The sequence below is a fragment of the Copadichromis virginalis genome, linkage group LG6, assembly GCF_057382275.1.
Source record: "Copadichromis virginalis isolate Kocher_CV1m ecotype Utaka linkage group LG6, C_Virginalis_male_GT1.1, whole genome shotgun sequence".
In the NCBI taxonomy this organism is placed as follows: Eukaryota; Metazoa; Chordata; class Actinopteri; order Cichliformes; family Cichlidae; genus Copadichromis; species Copadichromis virginalis.
The window spans coordinates 34,997,115-35,018,576 of NC_140623.1; the positions used below are offsets into that span (position 1 = coordinate 34,997,115).

Sequence of the window (21,462 nt, forward strand, 5' to 3'; positions counted from 1 at the left end):
AAACTGTAAATCAATTTCTTCCATCAAATTCCACGAAATTTAAGGTTTTTAAGGTAGGTTTTGTGTAATCATGTTAACTGACAAATTATTAAATAAAATTTTTTTTTTTTTAAAGTAAATTACTCTAATCACTCTGGGGTGTAGGATGACACTCGTGATCTTTGCTGGGGAAAGGGAAACGATAAAAGTTGTGGGATGGGCCTGCTTTGCAGGCGGTTTAACGACTGTGGAAATTCCGCCCATCAACACGACACGCCTCCTCTCCGGTACACGATCACGGCTCAAACTCTACAAATGGGGATGCGGTGAAAAGAGTTTTGAAAAGTTTTGCAGATGACGAAGAAACTCACACAAGGGGAATAATCGTTTATGACTTAAATGGCGGAAGAACTGTTACAGGGAAACAATGAAAAACTCACCTCGGTAAGTGTAAGCATTTTTAAAAATTTCGATCTAATTCCTGGGTGGTATGGTCGTTTCCAGTGATCGCTTTTTATTAGTCACATGATTTTGGAATTATGTCGCGAATGCCTCCTAATCTCATTGTACAACGTTGGTTCAAGGTCATGGTTCATATAAGATGCTTACTGGGTTCCTTGGAAAACTCATCATGACACACTGAACTCGTACAATAGCACCAGTCACCACGTCATATGACATTCCAAGCATCGTTCAATTTACCACAAATCAGGTTAAAAAAAAAGACTAAAGGAGACTTTAAAAGCAAAAGTAGCCTGTGTGTGTTTTTAAACGGCAAATGAGAAGTTACTCGTGTCTCATTTTAAAGTGGTGTGACATGTGAGCAGCTCCACATGAGATATTTAATCAGAATAAATTGTTGTTGAGTGGGGTGCAATGTCTCCTGTGAACTATATTTAAAAGGAGTGACAATGGCTCAGAGGAGCTGTTGACTACCTTTAGTCATAACAGACTTATGAGTCTTATCTGTTATCACTGATTGTTGTTGTACAGCTTTAAATTCTAAATAAAGTCAGGTACCTTTGATCATGGTGACTTTTTAAAACTAAACATCATTTAGCTGATTTTTCAATATACATTGACTAAACTGTAACATTTAGTCAGCTGCTTTAACATATTCATTTAGGGTAATTGTTTATGCTTCCAGTTTGTTTAGTTATGGTGAAATCTATTGGATCAGGGGTGTCAAACATAAGGTCAGGGGGCCAGAATTGGTCAAGCAAAGACTCCACTCTGACACTGAATGTGACAACGCCTGTAAGTTTTTGACTTTTAATTGTGTTTAAATAGGTTTTACAGCTTAGATAAAAATGGCCATTGAGGCAAAGTTGTTGTGATTTGGTGCTGTATAAATAAAATTGAATTGAATTGAATGAATAGTTAAACTGCTTTACACTGAAAGAAAGGGGAGTTTCACTGGCCTGGTCCACTTCACATCAAAGTGGACTGTTTGTGTCCCACAATGTCAAATGAGTTAGACATCCCTGAGACAGTAAACTCTGTTTGCAGCTTGGTTTTCCCCTCATGTGTTGCTTTGTGTTTTCCACAGCATCTTACAAAGCCTCTGCTGGCAGTGGCTTTCCTGGCCTCATTTGGCAGCTCTATGCTCTATGGCTATAACTTGGCCGTTGTCAACTCTCCTGCAAAGGTATTTTCATCGTCGTCTACATAATAAGACTCCTAGTTTTGTGATTTCATTTGCGTGCATGCTTTTCGTGAGAACTCAAATGTTCCCTTTATCGTTAAACACTGTATGAAATTTGATTCTCAATGGTTAAATAACCCATTTGAACATAACACTCCAACTGAACAAATAAATTGTCATGTGGTCATGTGGGCTTATGTAGCTACCTCACCATGTCATTGATACGCTGTAGCTCTTAATCCATTATGTTCCTTGGATGTTGAATTTGCCGCGGTGCTCAGCCCCACAGAAGCATGTGAGCAGGTTCAGGGTATTGTCTCATGTTCGTATCTCAGGACTTAGGATCAGCTAAACCTTTCATCTCCAACTTTCATTTGCATTGTTTTTCTAGAGCTTGGTATCTGTTGTTGAAACTTTATAAATATGTTTTATAGTCGTGGATTAAAGTAACAAAAATTTTATAAAAACCCTGCATCAGTTCCAGGTCAGGAATCAGCCAGCCAGGGTGTTTTCTTAATGCTATTGTTTTTAAATATCCACAATGAAACTGTAATTGGTTTAGAGGGAGGCTTAGACATGTTGAAATGCTTGCAGATGCACTGTCTACATTAAGCTGGGCATACACTGTGCGATTTTTTTCAGTCGCATTATTCAGCTCCTGCTCAAACTCTACGATTGATTCGCAGGGGTTAGAAGTTCGTGGGTCACGATGCAGGGTCTCACACTATACGGCCCGATGCTCTGATGCGACTTGAGTGCTCACACTGTGCGTCCATAACATGAAGCTTATAAGCTTAAACACAAAATCTGTCTCTCCCTCTCTGTCTTTAACAGACACTGACACACACACCACCACCATCAACTTTGCTAAATTGCTAATGAAAAACATTGACCAGGCGGCTATGGAACGCCAGGACTGCCATAATGAATTAATTAAATACACCATTAAATAATTAATTAAATGTGGCAATAATTAATTAAAATTGGAATTAATTAATTAAATAAATAGTTATGATATATGTAATTAATTAATTATTGACACATTTAATTAATTATTTATGTATTTCACGTTTTAATTAATTATTGACACATTTAATTAATTAATTATTGACATATTTAATTAATTATTTATGTATTTCACATTTTAATTAATTATTGACACATTTAATTAATTATTGACACATTTAATTAATTATTTAATGATATATTTATTTATTTCATTTTGGCAGTCCTGACGCCTGGCTCTCATCATGAAATAATTTTATCTGTCAGCTTCACCCATCAAACTCAGGGGGCGGGGTTAACGCTGATCGAGTCAAAACCATTGCTTTGGCCTGGTGGCCATTGTTTCTAGCACACAACAACCGCATGTGGAAGCTAACAGAACTGAGCTTTGAAAAACCCTGTTTGTGTGTTACCAAATACAGTTTTAATATTTTTTTAGCCGAGAATGTAGTGGTTTAATCTTCATGTGTCTGGTCGGTTTGTCAAGATACAGCCTCTTTGCAAAAGTGTTTCGATGATTTCGGAGATGTCGTCCCAGTCTCACGGCAAAGCGTGGGATAGACCCGCTCGCCTCGCAAGCAATCCCACCGACAAAGCGCAGGCCCCGGTACACAGCTGTAGTAACCCCCGCTGACTTCTTTTACTGAGGTTATATTTATCGGTGTTTTATTTCCTGATGTTCTTATGTGTCCTACGTGTTTCAGTCGCCAATTCTGAATTATAACTAACATTAAAAACATGTTTAAGGAGGAGAGAGAGCAAATAAATCTGTTTAACATCTGATCTTTGGGTTTTTGTTCAGTAATCAGCGTGACCTGTGTATAAACACATAAAAGAGATAACGTTGGTGTTTCCGTCATGTAGTAACTGCTGGCTTTAACTGTACAAAGGTTGTTCGACACTATGAAACACATACAGACTTCATGATGTTCGGCTAATATTTTTATTGTGAATATTAATCATGCTGACCTCGCTCTGTACACCACGCAGCGAGGTCAGCATATCCACGATATCCTCAGCTCCATGAGTTAACACAAAGTTTCCCAGCTGACTATCTAACTGCCAACTATTCCAGAGACGTGAAAATATACAGCATAAAGAAAAGTGTAAGAGACTCAGCAGCAGATTAGAATAACAGTTTGTGGCGTGAATAAGACACGGCGGGACCACGGAGCAACGTTCAGAGTCATCTTTATTTACATCTCACCACACCACAACACCCCCAAACCCCTCAGTCCCCGTGTTTTTAACTAGGCGGGCGTGATTAAGGATGCCGTGCAGGTGCGTCCGCCCTCCCTGCACGGCACCGCAGACCACGCCCCACCACATACCCCCATCGCCCGATTGAGGCCGGGGAGCCATCCGGCCGAACCTACTCCCCCACCGCCAGTGGGAGAGGGAATCAGCCCGGACAGCTGGCACCCCCAGGCCCCGGCCAAGCGACGGGGAGGTGCGAGTTCAGGCGGCCGCCCGCGAATCCAGCGGCGCAGGCAAAGCTGGTTCGGAAGTCGGACACGTGACAGGTGCACCCGGCGCGGCCGGCACAAGCGTGAGCCCCAGCTCACAGGTGGCTGGGCAGAGGTGTGGCGTGTACAGGCCTCTGGTGGTGGTGAGGCCGTTCTGGCGAGCACGGCGATCTCAAGCGTGGCGCCCGCCTCGCTCGCCAGTTCCACTCGAGCAAGCTCCCCTGGCACTGGGACCTCCAGCTCCTTGCGCGGCCCCTCCGTCACCGCTGTCGCTCCCTGCTGGAGCAGCCCATAGCGCGACTCCTCCGTCACTACTGCTCCCTCCGCCGCCACTCCCGGCTCGAGCAGCCCCTCGTGCAGCTCCTCTTTCTCCAACCGGCGCAGACCCTCGCGCACCTCGTCTGCCGCCTCCGGTTGGAGCGGCTCATCCACCACTCCCGGCAGGAGCAGCCCTTCACCTGGCTGTTCCCCCTCCTCCGGCAGGCGCAGATCCCCGCGCGCCTCGTCTGCCACCTCCGGCTGCTGAGGTGCCTCACGCGGCTCCTCCACCGCTTCACTGTCCTCGGGACACACCTGTGGGGGTGGCGCCCAGAGCAGCGCCGCCAGCTCCCCAATCCTTTCCAGGTGCCGCTCGGACTGGTCCTGCAGCTCTTCCTGCTGGCGACGCACCTCCGCCGCCTGCTCCCGCTGGGCGGCCGCCATTTCGGCCACCCTCTGGGCCAGCTCCTCCATTCCCTGGCTCCGATATGGACCCGCCGTGCTGCCTCCTGGGTTTCGGCACCAATGTGGCGTGACTAAGACACGGCGGGACCACGGAGCAACGTTCAGAGTCATCTTTATTTACATCTCACCACACCACAACACCCCCAAACCCTTCAGTCCCCGTGTTTTTAACTAGGCGGGCGTGATTAAGGATGCCGTGCAGGTGCGTCCGCCCTCCCTGCACGGCACCGCAGACCACGCCCCACCACACAGTTATACATTTTAATAAATCACCAAATGAATCCAAGAAACGAGCAAACCTGTTCCGACAATTTGAATTTGTATTCCCTCAGCTGCAGACTCGCTGCTGTTTAAATGTTTGAAAAGGAAGATTAGATATAAACAAAGTCAAACATAGACTCAGTCTGCCTTCACATTTGATATGAGGCCAGCACGTATAGTGGCCTCAGCAGGCTATTACTGAAATACACGTGCTATATCATAAACTATGATATAAACAGGGAGGTCCTATTAACATGTTTAGTTTTAAAGGACACCTTCCTGCCTTTAGTCTCATTCATGAGCAGTATTCGTTTTCTTCTAACATCCAGAAGTCTGCACAATGTGTTTCATAGTTTGTAACAAGCCTTTGACAGGTAAACATAACATGACCGAAAAAAAAAAAAAAAAAAAAGAGAGAGAGAGAGAGAGAGAGAGAGAGAGAGAGAGAGTGTGTGTTGACATAAGAAGAGAAAATGCTCTCAATTATGGAGACAGGAAAATGGTTCATTTATGTTTGATGTGTGTTTATTCCTCCCTAAATATCGTCGGTGAAGTTCGCCATGCACGTCAGATTTTCCTGCGCATTTTTATACCTCTGCCAACAGAGAGAGAAAAAAAATCACATTCTAACAGACAGCTGGTGCTTAGAATACAGTTGAATAACTATTAAAAAACAGATGATATTTAGATGATAGTTCAGTCTAACACATGTGCCAGTGGTTCATTAAACGTCTGTGAAACTATGCAGTTATGAAACGTAACTTTAACCTCAGCCAAACCGATTTGCTCAGTTGTAAATAAAACAGCGAAGTAAACGTGACCCGACAGACAGAACCTGAGTGAATGAAGTCCAGCGTTTAACCACTGAGAGCTAAAACTCAGCTGAGGTTTGAAAGCTGTGTGCTGGTGATTGGACATCAGCCGCTGATAAAGCTGGCTCGCCTATAAAGTGCTCTGTAAGGAAACAAGCTCCAGCAGCTCTGCGCTCGGGGAAAATACTATATTTACTTATCTTGTGCAGTTAAACTGTGACTATCACCAGGTAACTAGGCGTGTTTCTTGAATTAGCAGCAGGTGTTAAACAGCTGACAGATGAGGAGGAGGATGCATGCAGGTAAACTGAGGGTCTGCTGAGCTGATCGCTGGTTTCGTGAGAAAAATGTCAGCTCGTTCTTTATGTTACAGAAGCACAGAGACACAAGACCAGGCGGAAAGAGACGATCGTTCGGTGAAAATGAGAATCTGCGAATGCAACATGTGGAACACGGAGAGTGGAATATGTAAACAAACCGGTTAATGTACCCCCTCGGTGCGCTCTGCATGCTAACTGTTAGCAGAGCTAGTGAAATCTCTGAAAACATCTGAGCACTTTTGCAAACATGTTCTATGTTGACAACCTGACCAGACATACCGACATTCGCGGCTAAAACACTGTTAAAAGTGTAGCTGGTGACAGAAAAACGGCCTGTGATTTGATCTGCATTCTGGGATAACTGGCTGCCCCAAGTCTACACAAGCAATCGATTATCTAGGATCGACCTGTTTTGACTTACTTTGCACGGCAACCAATCAAATGTTAGAGAAGCTGCATGGGCAGCGTTAACCCCGCCCCCTGAGTTTGATGGGTGAGGCTGACAGATAAAATTATTTCATGACGAGAGCCAGGCGTCAGGACTGCCAAAATGAAATAAATAAATATATCATTAAATAATTAATTAAATGTGTCAATAATTAATTAAATGTGTCAATAATTAATTAAAATGTGAAATACATAAATAATTAATTAAATGTGTCAATAATTAATTAATTAAATGTGTCAATAATTAATTAAAATGTGAAATACATAAATAATTAATTAAATGTGTCAATAATTAATTAATTACATGTGTCATAACTATTTATTTAATTAATTAATTCCAATTTTAATTAATTATTGACACATTTAATTAATTATTTAATGGTGTATTTAATTAATTCATTATGGCAGTCCTGGCGTTCCATAGGCGGCTGCAGTTGAGCAGCAATGTCCATCCAACTCTTTTCACGGTTGGTGCGCTCGTGATAATATTGTGAGGCCACATCGAAATGCTCGGATGAGCTTGCCAAATTTCTTCAAGTTGTGCCTCCATCGCTTGTGTCCAGATCACTGCCGTGCTGCTCCGTCTTTCTACTTCCAATTCTGTTTGCGCATGCGCAGTGTGAGAGGCTGAGTTGACACCCTCACGAGGGCCGAAAGGATTTCAGACAGGTTTGATTTTCTTGCGACCATACGATTGATGATCGGGAGCTGGTCATGAGGTGTTAATCGCTTCTTGTTACCTCATGTATACTACACGATGCACGACACACGATTAAGGCGAAACTCGGGCCGATCCCCAAAACAGTCGCACGACTGAAAAATCGGACAGTGTATGCCCGGCTTTAGAAGCTTGACATGAGTTTCATTTTTATAAAAATAGATTCACGAGATGATTAGCTTAGCTACTGGTCACGGGAGGATGGAATGAAGTCACAAGTCATCTCTCTAATGCTCTAAAACGCACACATTAATGTAATAACTATTTCCTGGCACGGCTAATTTCAAAAGACATGGAGCCAATTTAGTTGCTTCTGCTTGTGTCCTTTGGCTAAGCTAGCAATTTAGCTAGCGTAAGCCGACTCCCGACTGATATGGAAGTGAGATGTGAGAATAAAGTCAATCTTTTTCTTGAGAAAAACAGAAAAATACTGGGTATTTCCCCAAATCCTGAATGCTCTGCACAGAAGTAGGGACAGCTGGAGCAGTTCAGTTCATTTTGTTTGGGTCAGTTTCTTAGTGTCAAGTGATCTAAAATTCTGTTATCTGTTAATGTTAAAATTAATGAATTTTAACATTAAAAGTTTTAACACTTCCTCAGAGCATTGGATCATCTGGCTTTGTACTTCCAAGATTTTGTTGTTGTGTTAACACAGACCTGAACACTCCAGACATATGACAACATTCAGAAAGTAATATTTTAGTAAGCAAGGTAATATGGAGGAGTTCTATTCTATTCTATCCAGCTCTTTTAAGGAGGAGCAGGTCAGCAGTTGAAACCTTTCTGACATCATATGACACTTTCTGTTGTTTCAATAATTTTCATTACTTTGTATAAGAAATCAATACAGAAACAAAGCAAAGGAGCAAATATAAATTTCCCTTCCTGTTGGTTATGGACACTTACTATGTTGTTACTGTCGTATGCTTCTTTATGAGATCTGTAGACTTTCACTGAGGCCTTTTTATGTGCGATAACATAGCACATAGTACAGGGAGAATTTTTGAATTGTGTCCTCTCCAGAGGTGTGGACTCGAGTCACATGACTTGGACTCGAGTCAGACTCGAGTCATTAATTTTATGACTTTAGACTTGACTTGAAAAAATGTTGTAAGACTTGTGACTTGACTTGGACTTTTACACCAATGACTTGGGACTTGAATTGGACTTGAACCGGTTTACTTGAAAAGACTTGATATTTTACCCCAAATATAAAATTTAACATGCATATTATATAGAGATTGAAAATGTGACGTCATTCACGGGTAGAACCGCAAAGGATTCTGGGAACTCGTGGCAAGCGGTACTAGCGCACGCAGGCTTTCAATTAAAATCAGTCACACAGCGATAAAAAGAAACACAAAAATGTCAAGAAGCTGTTGTATTATTAACTGCAATAGCCGGTCGCATGACAGCCACGGGAAGCCGACGGGTAAAGAGATCGGTTGTTATCGGATTACGTCGTTGAAGAGAAATTGTTCGAGCCATGTTTCCGAAGTGACAAAGACGCGACGGGTGGCCTGGATTGCAGCCATTCAAAGATCAAATATAACGTCCCAGAACACTCCAGCTCACAGGTTAGTCTGCTCCAAGCATTTACACAAAGGTCAGTCTGCTGTTGTAGTTAACATAATTGGTGATATAGGTTACAAGCAAGTCTGGCGCTGAACAGAAATTGTCGCGCTATGCTCCTTTATTTATTGTGCATAAATAGTAAATTGTCCTGACACAATATTGCGTTTCGCTTCTGTTATTATGGTACACTGACAAAAACATATACTTTTATTCACAGGATAAAACAGGTTTTTTGTATCACTAATTGCCCAGTACGATTACAGCATACAGTATTATTGTCACTGCTACATTTCTGTGATGGGTACCAGAAATTATTTCCACTACTAATTAATTACCGTTGAGCTCAAAGGTCCTATTAATAAACGGTTAAGGAATGTGTATTTATGACAACAATTTGTGAGACTGGTAAACTTATGATACGTACGATGGTCTTTCGTTCTACACGGTGCATTTCAAGGTCCTGCACCCATCCGTCGGTAAACTGTACCTGGGCTTGTTGCAGTGACCGGAAGTTACTAAACTTCATGAGTGTGTGCACTCACTCCAAGAAGCGTATAATTATAAATATGCATATAAATATGCTAAGATGAGATAGCTGACTTCATCTAACTAGCAAATGTTTTCAAGGCTACGTTGGTGATGCAGTTTTTTTTTTTTAAATGATATTTAAAAAAAAAAAATCATTTATTTATATATGATATTTTTGTCATGCGATTTCAAAGCCGGTCCTACAAGCGCATCCAAGAATAACATGCAGCTTATCTCAGAACTGTCGGTGAAAATTATTCTTGGAGCTAGGTTTAATTGAGCTGCATTTTAAAGAGGTGCAATTTCACAATTTGTGTATATTTTCTAAGTTCACTATTTTGTCATGTGTTGAGAAAAACACAGATTAAAAAATTACATGGTCTAATATTTACATTTAGCATAACTGCAACATGCTTTTTTTCGTTTTTTTTTTAAAGACTCGAAAGGACTTGAAATTCAAAGTTTCAGACTTGTGACTTGACTCGGACTTTTACACCAGTGACTTGAGACTCGACTCTGACTTGCCTGACATTACTTGAGACTTGACTTGAGACTTGAGGATAAAGACTTGAGACTTGCAAAACAATGACTTGGTCCCACCTCTGGTCCTCTCCTGCACCTTTTCTGTATTCTTTTGAATTCATATTAATGTATATATTTAATTCATATTTTTCTTAAAATTTTAATGCAATGGATCATCCTGGACACTTTATTGAGTGAAAGGCATCACCGTCAGATTCATCAAGCATGCAGTCGATGAGTCCTTTTCAGCTTTGAATTTGACTTGACTTAAATTATTGAAGTTACAACATCAAATTTTCATTTATCAGGTCTTTTGGGGATATATTGTGACGTATCATTTATGTTTCATTTTTTGTGTCATGTCTGTAGTGTTACAGTTACGGATGCTCACATTAAACATGTTCAAGGTTTCAAAAAGTTTGATCGGTGTAATTGATAATAACTTAGTATTTGCACTATTCACAAATCCAGGCTTCTGACTGCTCTATTTCAGGCTGTTTTTGCAACTCTTGGCTCTCGTTTATGTTGGTAAGATTGGATGCATTTATTATAGTCGTCTCATGGCTTTAGATGTGAGCACAGAAGCTCCACACTCCTCTTCAAACTTTCGGTTTGCAAGGAGCAGTCGGTCAGAAGAAAGTTGCTTTAAAAGGAAGAGGAGCTGGTTTCAGAGAGCTGGTTTCAGAGAGCACATGGCTGCACGAAGCTCAGTGTAAGAAAAAAAACAACAATATTTTGAACTCTGGCTCCTATAAAACTGCTGTGCTAGAATAATAAATAAAAGGCTAAATAAATAAGATATCTAAAAAAGGTAACATTATCTTTTGATTGCACACAATCTTTTTACACTGGGTTTGATTTATTTGGGGTGTTTTTTGCTTAGAAAATGAATTTACCTTGTTTTCCACCAGTACATCAAAGACTTCTACAATGAGACATTATTAGAAAGTCATGGCTTGACTCCGGATGGGCATCTTCTTACCGTCTTGTACTCTCTTACTGTGTCAATCTTTGCCATTGGTGGAATGACCGGAGCACTGCTGGTGGGCAGACTAGTTACCAAATATGGAAGGTCAGTGTGACCATGTTTATGAATTTTGAGTGCATGTTTATAAATTGCTATTAACCTGTGACAGACTCAAACTTAGAGAGCTGAGCAACGAGAATCACTGCGTCCAAACAGGAAAGGGACTCTGGTGAGATCCACTGCACTTGTTTTTATGGGCGGAGCTCTGATGGGCTTTAGCAGATGGTGCAGAATTCCTGAGATGGTCATCATTGGGCGTTTCATCACAGGAGTACATTCAGGTAGACATGCCTACTGTTCCTGGTTGACTAAAATTTATTCCAATGTCAATAATCTCCTCTTAATATTTATTACTGTTATTATTACTGTCACATATTTGTCTGTAATTAGCAGCACTTTGTGTTGTTGGTGAAAAATAGCTGTATATACATTTCCTATAATCTATAAACAGCTGAGTCATTTATGCTTTAAATTGCCTTTTCAGTTCATATTTGGTGTTTTGTTCATTTTTGCACCAGCACAGTCAGACTGTATTAATTGCACTTTCTTCGTTTCTACAGGGATTTCTCTCAGTGTGGTGCCGATGTACCTCGGTGAGATCGCTCCTAAGAATTTGCGAGGCTTCCTGGGCCTTGTTCCCAGCATTCACATTTGTCTTGGAGTTTTCATCGCTCAGGTCCTGGGGCTCTCGGAGATACTGGGAAAGGTTCTTATACTGTGATGTTTGACTGGCTTTCATAGTTCTAATATGTAATAAAAATAACATTTTGAATTGATGCATGCATGCAGAGACTCTGTGATCTACAATTGAGCAGATGCACAAAGCGTTGCAAACAATATACTTTCAGACAGAAAAAGCTTCAAGACACCCTATGTTTACTTATGGAATAGCTAAATATACAGTGGGGCAAAAAAGTATTTAGTCAGCCACCGATTGTGCAAGTTCCCCCACCTAAAATGATGACAGAGGTCAGTAATTTGCACCAGAGGTACACTTCAACTGTGAGAGACAGAATGTGAAAAAAAAATCCATGAATCCACATGGTAGGATTTGTAAAGAATTTATTCGTAAATCAGGGTGGAAAATAAGTATTTGGTCAATAACAAAAATACAACTCAATACTTTGTAACATAACCTTTGTTGGCAATAACAGAGGTCAAACGTTTACTATAGGTCTTTACCAGGTTTGCACACACAGTAGCTGGTATTTTGGCCCATTCCTCCATGCAGATCTTCTCGAGAGCAGTGATGTTTTGGGGCTGTCGCCGAGCAACACGGACTTTCAACTCCCGCCACAGATTTTCTATGGGGTTGAGGTCTGGAGACTGGCTAGGCCACTCCAGGACTTTCAAATGCTTCTTACGGAGCCACTCCTTTGTTGCCCGGGCGGTGTGTTTTGGATCATTGTCATGTTGGAAGACCCAGCCTCGTTTCATCTTCAAAGTTCTCACTGATGGAAGGAGGTTTTGCCTCAAAATCTCACGATACATGGCCCCATTCATTCTGTCCTTAACACGGATCAGTCGTCCTGTCCCCTTGGCAGAAAAACAGCCCCATAGCATGATGTTTCCACCCCCATGCTTCACAGTAGGTATGGTGTTCTTGGGATGCAACTCAGTATTCTTCTTCCTCCAAACACGACGAGTTGAGTTTATACCAAAAAGTTCTACTTTGGTTTCATCTGACCACATGACATTCTCCCAATCCTCTGCTGTATCATCCATGTGCTCTCTGGCAAACTTCAGACGGGCCTGGACATGCACTGGCTTCAGCAGCGGAACACGTCTGGCACTGCGGGATTTGATTCCCTGCCGTTGTAGTGTGTTACTGATGGTGACCTTTGTTACTTTGGTCCCAGCTCTCTGCAGGTCATTCACCAGGTCCCCCCGTGTGGTTCTGGGATCTTTGCTCACCGTTCTCATGATCATTTTGACCCCACGGGATGAGATCTTGCGTGGAGCCCCAGATCGAGGGAGATTATCAGTGGTCTTGTATGTCTTCCATTTTCTGATGATTGCTCCCACAGTTGATTTTTTCACACCAAGCTGCTTGCTTATTGTAGATTCACTCTTCCCAGTCTGGTGCAGGTCTACAATACTTTTCCTGGTGTCCTTCGAAAGCTCTTTGGTCTTGGCCATGGCGGAGTTTGGAGTCTGACTGTTTGAGGCTGTGGACAGGTGTCTTTTATACAGATGATGAGTTCAAACAGGTGCCATTCATACAGGTAACGAGTGGGGGACAGAAAAGCTTCTTACAGAAGACGTTACAGGTCTGTGAGAGCCAGAGATTTTCCTTGTTTGAGGTGACCAAATACTTATTTTCCACCCTGATTTACGAATAAATTCTTTACAAATCCTACCATGTGAATTCATGGATTTTTTTTTCACATTCTGTCTCTCACAGTTGAAGTGTACCTCTGGTGCAAATTACTGACCTCTGTCATCATTTTAAGTGGGGGAACTTGCACAATCGGTGGCTGACTAAATACTTTTTTGCCCCACTGTAGGTATAAAGACAAAGATGGTAAAGATGGAATGAATAGTTTTAGATGATGATATTATTATTTTTTTAAATCAAGGTTTAGGTGAGGTCTTTGGTTTTTATTGGGGTTGTTTTTTCCCCACACAGGAAGAGCACTGGCCTCTGCTTTTGTCTCTTGTGGCGGTTCCTACCATGGTCCAGCTGATACTGTTGCCATGGTTTCCAGAGAGTCCACGATATCTGCTAATAGAGAGAGGAGATGTGCATGCCACCATTGCAGGTTAAAAAGTGCATTTCTTGCTTTCCTTTTCTGAATAACCTAACCCCTAACCCCTATTACAAAGGAAGATCAAGACGCCTAGAACAGATTCTCAAACTTTACATAATCCTTTCACTGTGATACTTGAAGGATGAATTAAAACTGGTTTAATAAAAAAGACTCCTGTTTCACTCCGTTCTGTAGCCCTAAAGTGGTTCCGTACTAAAGGAAACATTCAGGCTGAGGTTGAAGAGATGCAGGAGGAGCAACGCTCTTTGTCCTCCATGCAGACCCTCTCTGTCTGCAGCCTCCTCATGGACAGCTGTGTCCGCTGGCAGGTCCTCACTGTTGCAGTGGTCAACATCGGCATGCAGCTGTCTGGGATTGATGCCGTGAGTAGGAGAACTATTGTGTTGTTTTTTTCATCTTTTGTTTATATGTGTGTGTATTGTCACATTTTGAATGTGCAACAACTGTGCAGTTATTATATGAGAGGGAGATCTTATAGTGCGAGAGTTCCCAGCTGGGCTCCTCCCGTCCATCCATACATCACAGTCTCACACCCACTGAATGACTAAGCAGGGGGCGATGTGACCATGCCTCATTATCTCCTGGTGCTCTCCCTCAGCGTTACCTCACATAACAAGGTCCACCCATCCGAACACAAAGTCAAACACATCTTTGTACTCATTGCTTCATATGGATGGAGGCTCCAGGCATGCAGGCTCATATGCTAGTGCCATTTCGCAGCAGGGGTGCACCCCACTGAGTCTCTCAGTCCCAGCTGTTCCAGCCAGGAACACTGGAAGGCTTCAAACCTCCAGAAGAAGTAGTGTCTCCAAATCTGAGACACGAAAAGTAAAACTAAGCAATTCAAGAGAGTTTGAAAAGTAAATGTGCATGTTTTTTCTTAAAATATTGGATACTTATAATCATATTCATACAGACTGAGTTTGTGCACAACCAGATATTATTCAACATGTTACAACATGGTGCTTTTACAGTATTTGTGGTGCTGATTTTGTAGAGTTATTACAGCCAGCTGGGGAGCCACTCAACCTAGGAAAAATGATGAAAGAGCTATTTCTTCTGCAAGTACTACTGTAGCTGTACTGTCATTCACATCATAAAGTGGCAGCCCCGCTATTATTTTGTTGCTGCTCTTGCTTTGTTTTCGTTCTTCCACTTCTACACGAAGCAAGAGAATACGACAAAGCATCGACTACATATTCATAATCATAAACAAGTGAAATCATGGATAAATCGTGAAGAAGGAAAAGAAGGGACAAATAAATGCATAACTAAATTCATAAAGTTAATTTTCAGGTAACAAAATATTTTCCAGATGAATGTAATGAATGATTTCCAGTGTCTTTGTACTGGTTGTAGTGGATAATTCAGCACGAGCAAAATCAGTTCCAAATAAGAATGCTGTAATAAAACGGATAATGAGGATTACGCTCTTTGGTTGTTTTTTCTTAAGGTAGAGTAAGTTGAGACATGTGCTGAGGCTACCTGCATCTGTTTAGGATCAACATACTCCACTAAAAAGTGAACTAGGTTTTATCCACTTTTTGTAATGTGGAAGTGTAAGGCACTAAGACATTTGACACAAATGTGCTCAATGAACGGTTTCCTGAACTAGGTTGTATAAAGTAGAAGTTGCCATTAAACTATTATGTTATCAGCATCTGTCTTCTCAAGGACAGTTTCTCAAGACAGATGCTTGTTTTGGTAATACTGAAGTAGTATAGTTGGCATTGTAGCTTTGAGTAAGCCCAGAGATTAAGTCATTTTAAGACTGTGATTTTCTCCTACTTAACTTTTCCTACTTTAACTGTACATACCTCATTGTGTAAATCTAGGTTAGGTTTACACACTGAGGCATGTCAGATTAGATGAGCTAAATAATCCAAGAACACTTTTGAAATCCTGTGATTAGATGAGGCTACTTCTGTTAAACAAACAGTTTGGCCTGAAAAAGCTGAAAAAAGCTCCAGAGTGAAATGAGCCATGGCTACTTTGTTTAGCACTCTGACATCACTGCAGTGTTACTGGCTTGCACTTTAGTGCTCATGTGCGTAAAACAAAATATATGAATCAACTCATATAACACAATTCTTATATTAGAGGAGATTTTAGCTCAGTAAGGAGGCGTTTTAGCCTAGCAGCTTATATTCATCTTCATCAAATCTTATCCCAGTTGTCTAAGTTTCTGGAATTGTTTGTGCTTGTGCAGGCCTTCTGCTTTGCTCGTCTATTTGCATACTTCAAGCCTCCAATGGTGATGAAATGTTATATGTATGGTTACTAAATCAACAAGACAGCATTTAACTGCACTGATCACGATCTTGTCCGCACATCATCAATGATGGATGTTGTATCAGCAAAGTGTGATTAATGAGAATGCGCAAATTAATTTCAAGGGGAGTACTTGTCAGGAGTCCATACTGATGAAAAGCTGTATCTCAAATGCATGAGTGATGGTCGGCCTTGTGATAATGATCACTATGATGAATCGTGTGCATTACCAGATAAGCAGAGTGACTTTTTGGCTCCTTAAGGAAACAAGGCAAACTTTGATTTTTGCTGTATCAATAGTCCAAAGGATTCAACATATCAATAAACCTTGTGTCAATTTCAGATCTGGTTCTATACAAATGACATTTTTAGGAATGCAGGAATCGCAGACCCTTATATTCAGTACACAACAGTGGGAACTGGGGCCATTGAGGTCATCTCAGGGATGCTGGGGGTGAGTAGACACACACACATTAAGATGAAATGAATGTATTTCTATTATACAAGGATTTTTTATATTTTGGACTTGTAACGTTGGAACACAGATGTGATAATGTGCTGCTGTTTTCCTGGTCTGAGATCTGTTTGACTAGTGTTAAAGCAAAAATATACAACAGAATTAAGTATATTGGGAACTTGACATAAAAAATTGCATTTTTTGTTTTGTTATGGATTTAATGGCTGCTAAACTGAAAATAGAATTAGCAGATTAATTAACCATGAAGCACTTGGGGTTGCAATAAATCTTTGCCTTGTATGACTGATGGTAACTTCAGTCTTGATCCACAAGAAAAAGAGAAACTGGGAAAAACAAATGCCTTCCCTTCTGATAAACATGTAACTTCTTACCTAAAATACCTAAAAGAAATAATGACTTTGGTTATTTTGGTTATGACATGTAGTCATGCACAGTCTGTTTTGTTTAACTTGACTGTTTCAGTTTGTGTTTTCTGTTGTCTTGGTCATGCTTGCATAAAATCTGATTAGGGGAAGGTGAGCTGAAACCTAATGAAGGTCATTTATTCTGTAGCGTGCACAGGGCCATGTTATACTCTATTGAAAATAGATATAGATATAGATATATATATAGGCAAACGAAAGATTTGTATAATTGCAACTAACTTTTTGAAAATCTATTTTTATGGGTTAGTCACATGTAGTCCTGCTTATTTGTCCGTTATTTAGTGTTTCACTATTGAGCGTCTGGGCAGAAGACCACTGATGATTGGTGGTTTCCTTTTTATGGGACTGTGCTGTGCCGGAATCACTGTGTCTGTCCTCTTCCAGGTACATGTCATCTGATATCCTGCTGGTTTAGGAATATTTTGCATGACATTTTAGTACATTACATGGAGCTTAGGACATAACCAAATTTACATAATTTACATAAATTATTGTATGTCTTCAGATGCAAAAGCCTCTAAGTGACACCCTCTGTGAAAAATGAGAAAATTATATCAGGTGAAAGCTTCACTTCAAAGCCATGCTAAGCCTCTTTCCAAACATGGTTTGCTAGCAGAAACCTCTAAATGCCACTAAAAGCTACCATGTCCACAGGAACACCAGTCAAAACACACTTATCTGTAAGATTGTTTTCAGTTGCATGTTTAGCAACTATTTCCTATGTCTCATCCAAAGAGGTGGACTGCACAAAGGATGATGCACAAATGCAAAGCAGGTTTCGCTGCAAAAGACTATCAAATTTGTTAAAAAGCATTTCATTCAGTGACCATTTCACTGCTGTTAAAGTAAACTCACTGAAGCTGAACATAGGACACTGACGAAATATTTAAAACAAAATAAAATGTTAGATAGGCTTAGAGATTTTTCCATCTGAAGTCATCATATAAATGAATAATATTAAAAAAAAACTGTGTGTGACTATCTGCAACTCATGACTTGTGTTTGACCAATCACAGCCGCAGTTGTCCTACATGCGCTACATCAGTGTGGGCTGTGTTATTGGGATTATTGCTGGCTTCTGCATAGGTCCAGGTAAAAAAAAAACAAAAAAACAATCTTGTATCTGTATCTGGCATGAAAACTTTCCAACACTTTCAAAGCTACATGTGATTGCATTAGCTAGAAGTAATCCTGTGTATGAGGAAACACTGCACCCTGCTGGAAACTTGCACAATAGCAGGCATTAAAGCTTGAAAACATCAGCACCCCATCCTCCACACTCCTCCTCTGGCTGTGAGGAGATATTGTATTTCATTAGTCTTGTAAATTAGGAAATCCTAACTGCCACACTGCTTCCATTCTCACAGCCATTTGTACACTGGATGAGATGAGTGAAGTGAATTAAGAGGCAATAGTTTACAACGATGAGAGCCACGTCGAGCGAACCTGCGAGGATGATGGATTAGAACAAATCTGGTTTACATAACGTCATTCGTCAAACAGGCAAAATCTATACCTCAGCAAACAAGGATTTCTCTTGCTGCAATTAGACTTCTAATGGCTCATTGTTCATAAGCTAGCTGTGATGAATATGGTTTCCTTCAAATGAAACCTTGCTTGCACATTGATGCCCTCCCATATATACCGCAGATGTTGACAAATTATGGTGTAGTTATTGGTTTGACAATATTAAACTTTTCTCTCTGCAGTTATCATGCACAGAATAATGAGGACATTATTCGGAAAGCTAATCATTAGAGCTTATACTAATGCATATTTCTCCTTCATAGCCTTCACTTCTAACAATGAAGAATCACATGTTTAAAGTTAAGGCACATCTTAAACTAATGAATTGCATGAGCTAAGCTATTCTGTGTCTTGTGGTTCAGAAGTGGAGTTTTGCCGTCTTGACAAACACCTTCCTCTCTTGTCAGTCTATGATTAGTGAGTAATAATGAACACATAATGAAGTACATGTAGAAAAAGGAGTGTAATATAATAGCACTTGGGCTTGTGAAATGTTTATCATTAATCATCTTCTGTTAATTTTGAGTAACTGCCAAGGAAGAGTCCTGAGTGGGAGTATTGATAAAGTAATTGATGAACTAAGATGCCGATGTTAATTTCACATCACCCAATAGATTCATATAGCCATACTAAGTAATTAAATGTGATTTGTGTTATAACAGGATGCTTAGTTAGATTAAACTGTCTTCATGTGGTGTTGTTGGGAATATTTTTGGAATAAGAAAAATATGTTTTTGTGTATTCTTTACAGCGGGTGTGCCTTTCCTGATCACTGCGGAGCTGTTTAAGCAGTCTCATCGACCGGCTGCGTACACCGTAGCTGGTTGCCTCAACTGGATGTCCAACTTCACCATTGGTTTTGTCTTTCCCTTCTTAGAGGTTAGCACTGACTTGTATCCCACAGAGCTAAATTCAAATGTACACAAAAGCCATCTAAATATACTGTCCAGTTTATAGTGAAAAAACCTGTAAAAAGGCTTTATTTCTATTTTTTATTTTTTTTGTACATGTGTAGTCTTGACATTTGATGCACATCTACTGTGTGTATACGACTGGCTGTGCACTTTTGTCTGAACAGAAGTGACTCCACAAATACCAATAAAATTGCCAATTAAAAGTCCCGACCTTGCTGTCTGTCATTGTCCTTGGCTTCGTTCCAAGTGAACAGCTACAAAGTAAAGAGGACAATTAATTGTTAAGTTGACAGTGTCCGAGGCAGTCAGTAATTAGTCTGGCCATAGATCTTAAAATATGAGATTGCACGTTCCTTAATCTTTCTGTTTTTATTCCACATGAAGCAAAATAACTTCATTGCTCTCAGAAAGTGTTTTAGGTCTTCAGGCTAGCAGGTACCGTCTTCCTCTAGTCTCTGGGATAAGCTAGGCTAAACACCCTGTCCTGTGTTTTTTCTGTTTTATAGCCTACCTTAGAGTTTATACCAAAACATTTCCCCTGCTGCAAAACATCACCGATTTGGTACTGATCTTACTGTCTTTTCCAGCAAAAATAATGGCAATAAGGGCAATAAAAGAGCCCCTGGCTAGTTTGGAAACCTAGTAGATCATTTACAGCTTTAAAAAAAAAAGGGAAGTACTTGCCTTAAAAATTTGCTATGTTAATGCTAATGCTATTAATGCTAACGTTAACCTTTAAGCCAACAAAACCAATAATCTACCTTTCATGTTTTGTGTCTTTAACTGTGCATTTGTATTTTTTTGTGTCCTTCCACCCCAGATTGCTACAGGTCCTTTCTGTTACCTGATCTTCTGTGTGGTCTGCTTGGGAGTGGCTGTCTATACCTTCTTCATCATTCCAGAGACCAAGAACAAAACTTTCTTGGAGATCAGCCAGATGTTTGCCACCAAGAATGAGATCTGTGAAGAAGAGCTGTATCCAAATAGTGAACTAAAAATGGCTCTGATGAACGGCTATGGAACCCTCGACTTCCATAACAAAAAATAGGAATTCAGCCAGTTGAATAGGAGCTCAACCAACACTGTCAGTGATACAGACAAGGAACTGTCAGATCAGCTGCTTCGTGCAAATTGTCACTGCATACAGTTATGGTCAGAAGTTTACATACTCTTCATGGGCATGAATGTCATGGTAATTTTGGACTTTTAATGACTCCTTTGAATTGTTCTTTTTTTAAGGTTGGAATGATTGTATGGCAAACATTTTTAATGCTTTTAGAAAATATGAACTGGGGACACAGTTGTGAATTCATGTTGTATTTTCTCAAATCCACTCAAAATTAAAAGTATGCATACAGACTCAAAAATATACATATATCCCCACTAATATTTGATTAAACGTCCTTTAGTGGGTTGGACCTTTTGTAGATGCCTTTGGTAACCAGAATTATGCTTCTGTCATAACTCGTACTGGACATTTGATCTTTCTTCTTGACAGAACTGGTAGATTTAATTTAAACTGGTTTCTTGATGTGGTAATAGCTTTTAACCATAGTCTATGGAGGAGGTGGGGGCTTTGGGAAGGCCATTCCAGAATCTTAATGTTAGCGTCCTGTATCCATTCCAAAATCAGTTTTAATGTGTGTTTGGGATCATTGTCCTGTTGAAACATCCAACTGTATCAAAGTTTTAACTGAAGAATTTGACAGTAGTTCTTCATTATCCCATCCACTTTGTGCAAGGTACCAGTACTACTGACAGCAAAACAGCTTCTGAGCATGATGCTACCACCACCACACTTAAAGTTGGTGAAGTGTTCTTAGACTTTGAAAGCCTCACCTTTTCTCCTCCAAGCACACCTCTTTTGGCCAAATTGCTCAGTCTTTGTCTAATCTAGCCATAAAACTTTTCTCCAGAAGGCATTTGGCTTGTCCGTGTAGGCAGCTACATATTTTAGTCGAGCTTGAAGGTGTCAGTTTTGGATCATCCCCAAATTCCTTTGACTTTGTTCTGAATATCGGTCAATCCAGTGAATGCTGTCAAACAAA

The 21,462-nt window shown here is 40.5% G+C and overlaps 1 protein-coding gene across 1 annotated transcript; it reads left to right on the forward strand.

The window, feature by feature from the left end:
* Positions 1-378: 378 nt before the first annotated feature.
* slc2a15b (solute carrier family 2 member 15b) lies at positions 379-20,714 on the forward strand. The gene is made up of 12 exons (XM_085460799.1): positions 379-423; positions 1,529-1,627; positions 10,913-11,073; positions 11,185-11,309; positions 11,589-11,734; positions 13,658-13,790; positions 13,974-14,161; positions 16,414-16,524; positions 17,256-17,357; positions 17,990-18,065; positions 19,252-19,379; positions 20,235-20,714. Exons 1-12 carry the CDS (start codon positions 379-381, stop codon positions 20,460-20,462), a joined length of 1,542 nt encoding a protein of 513 aa, XP_085316925.1. The 3' UTR covers positions 20,463-20,714.
* Positions 20,715-21,462: the final 748 nt, after the last annotated feature.

Coding starts and splice junctions, on each gene's coding strand:
- slc2a15b (XM_085460799.1), top strand. CDS start 379: ATGGCGGAAGAACTGTTACAGGGAAACAATGAAAAACTCACCTCG. Junction 11,074..11,184: donor CTAGTTACCAAATATGGAAG/GTCAGTGTGACC, acceptor GCGTCCAAACAG/GAAAGGGACTCTGGTGAGAT. Junction 16,525..17,255: donor TCATCTCAGGGATGCTGGGG/GTGAGTAGACAC, acceptor TCCGTTATTTAG/TGTTTCACTATTGAGCGTCT.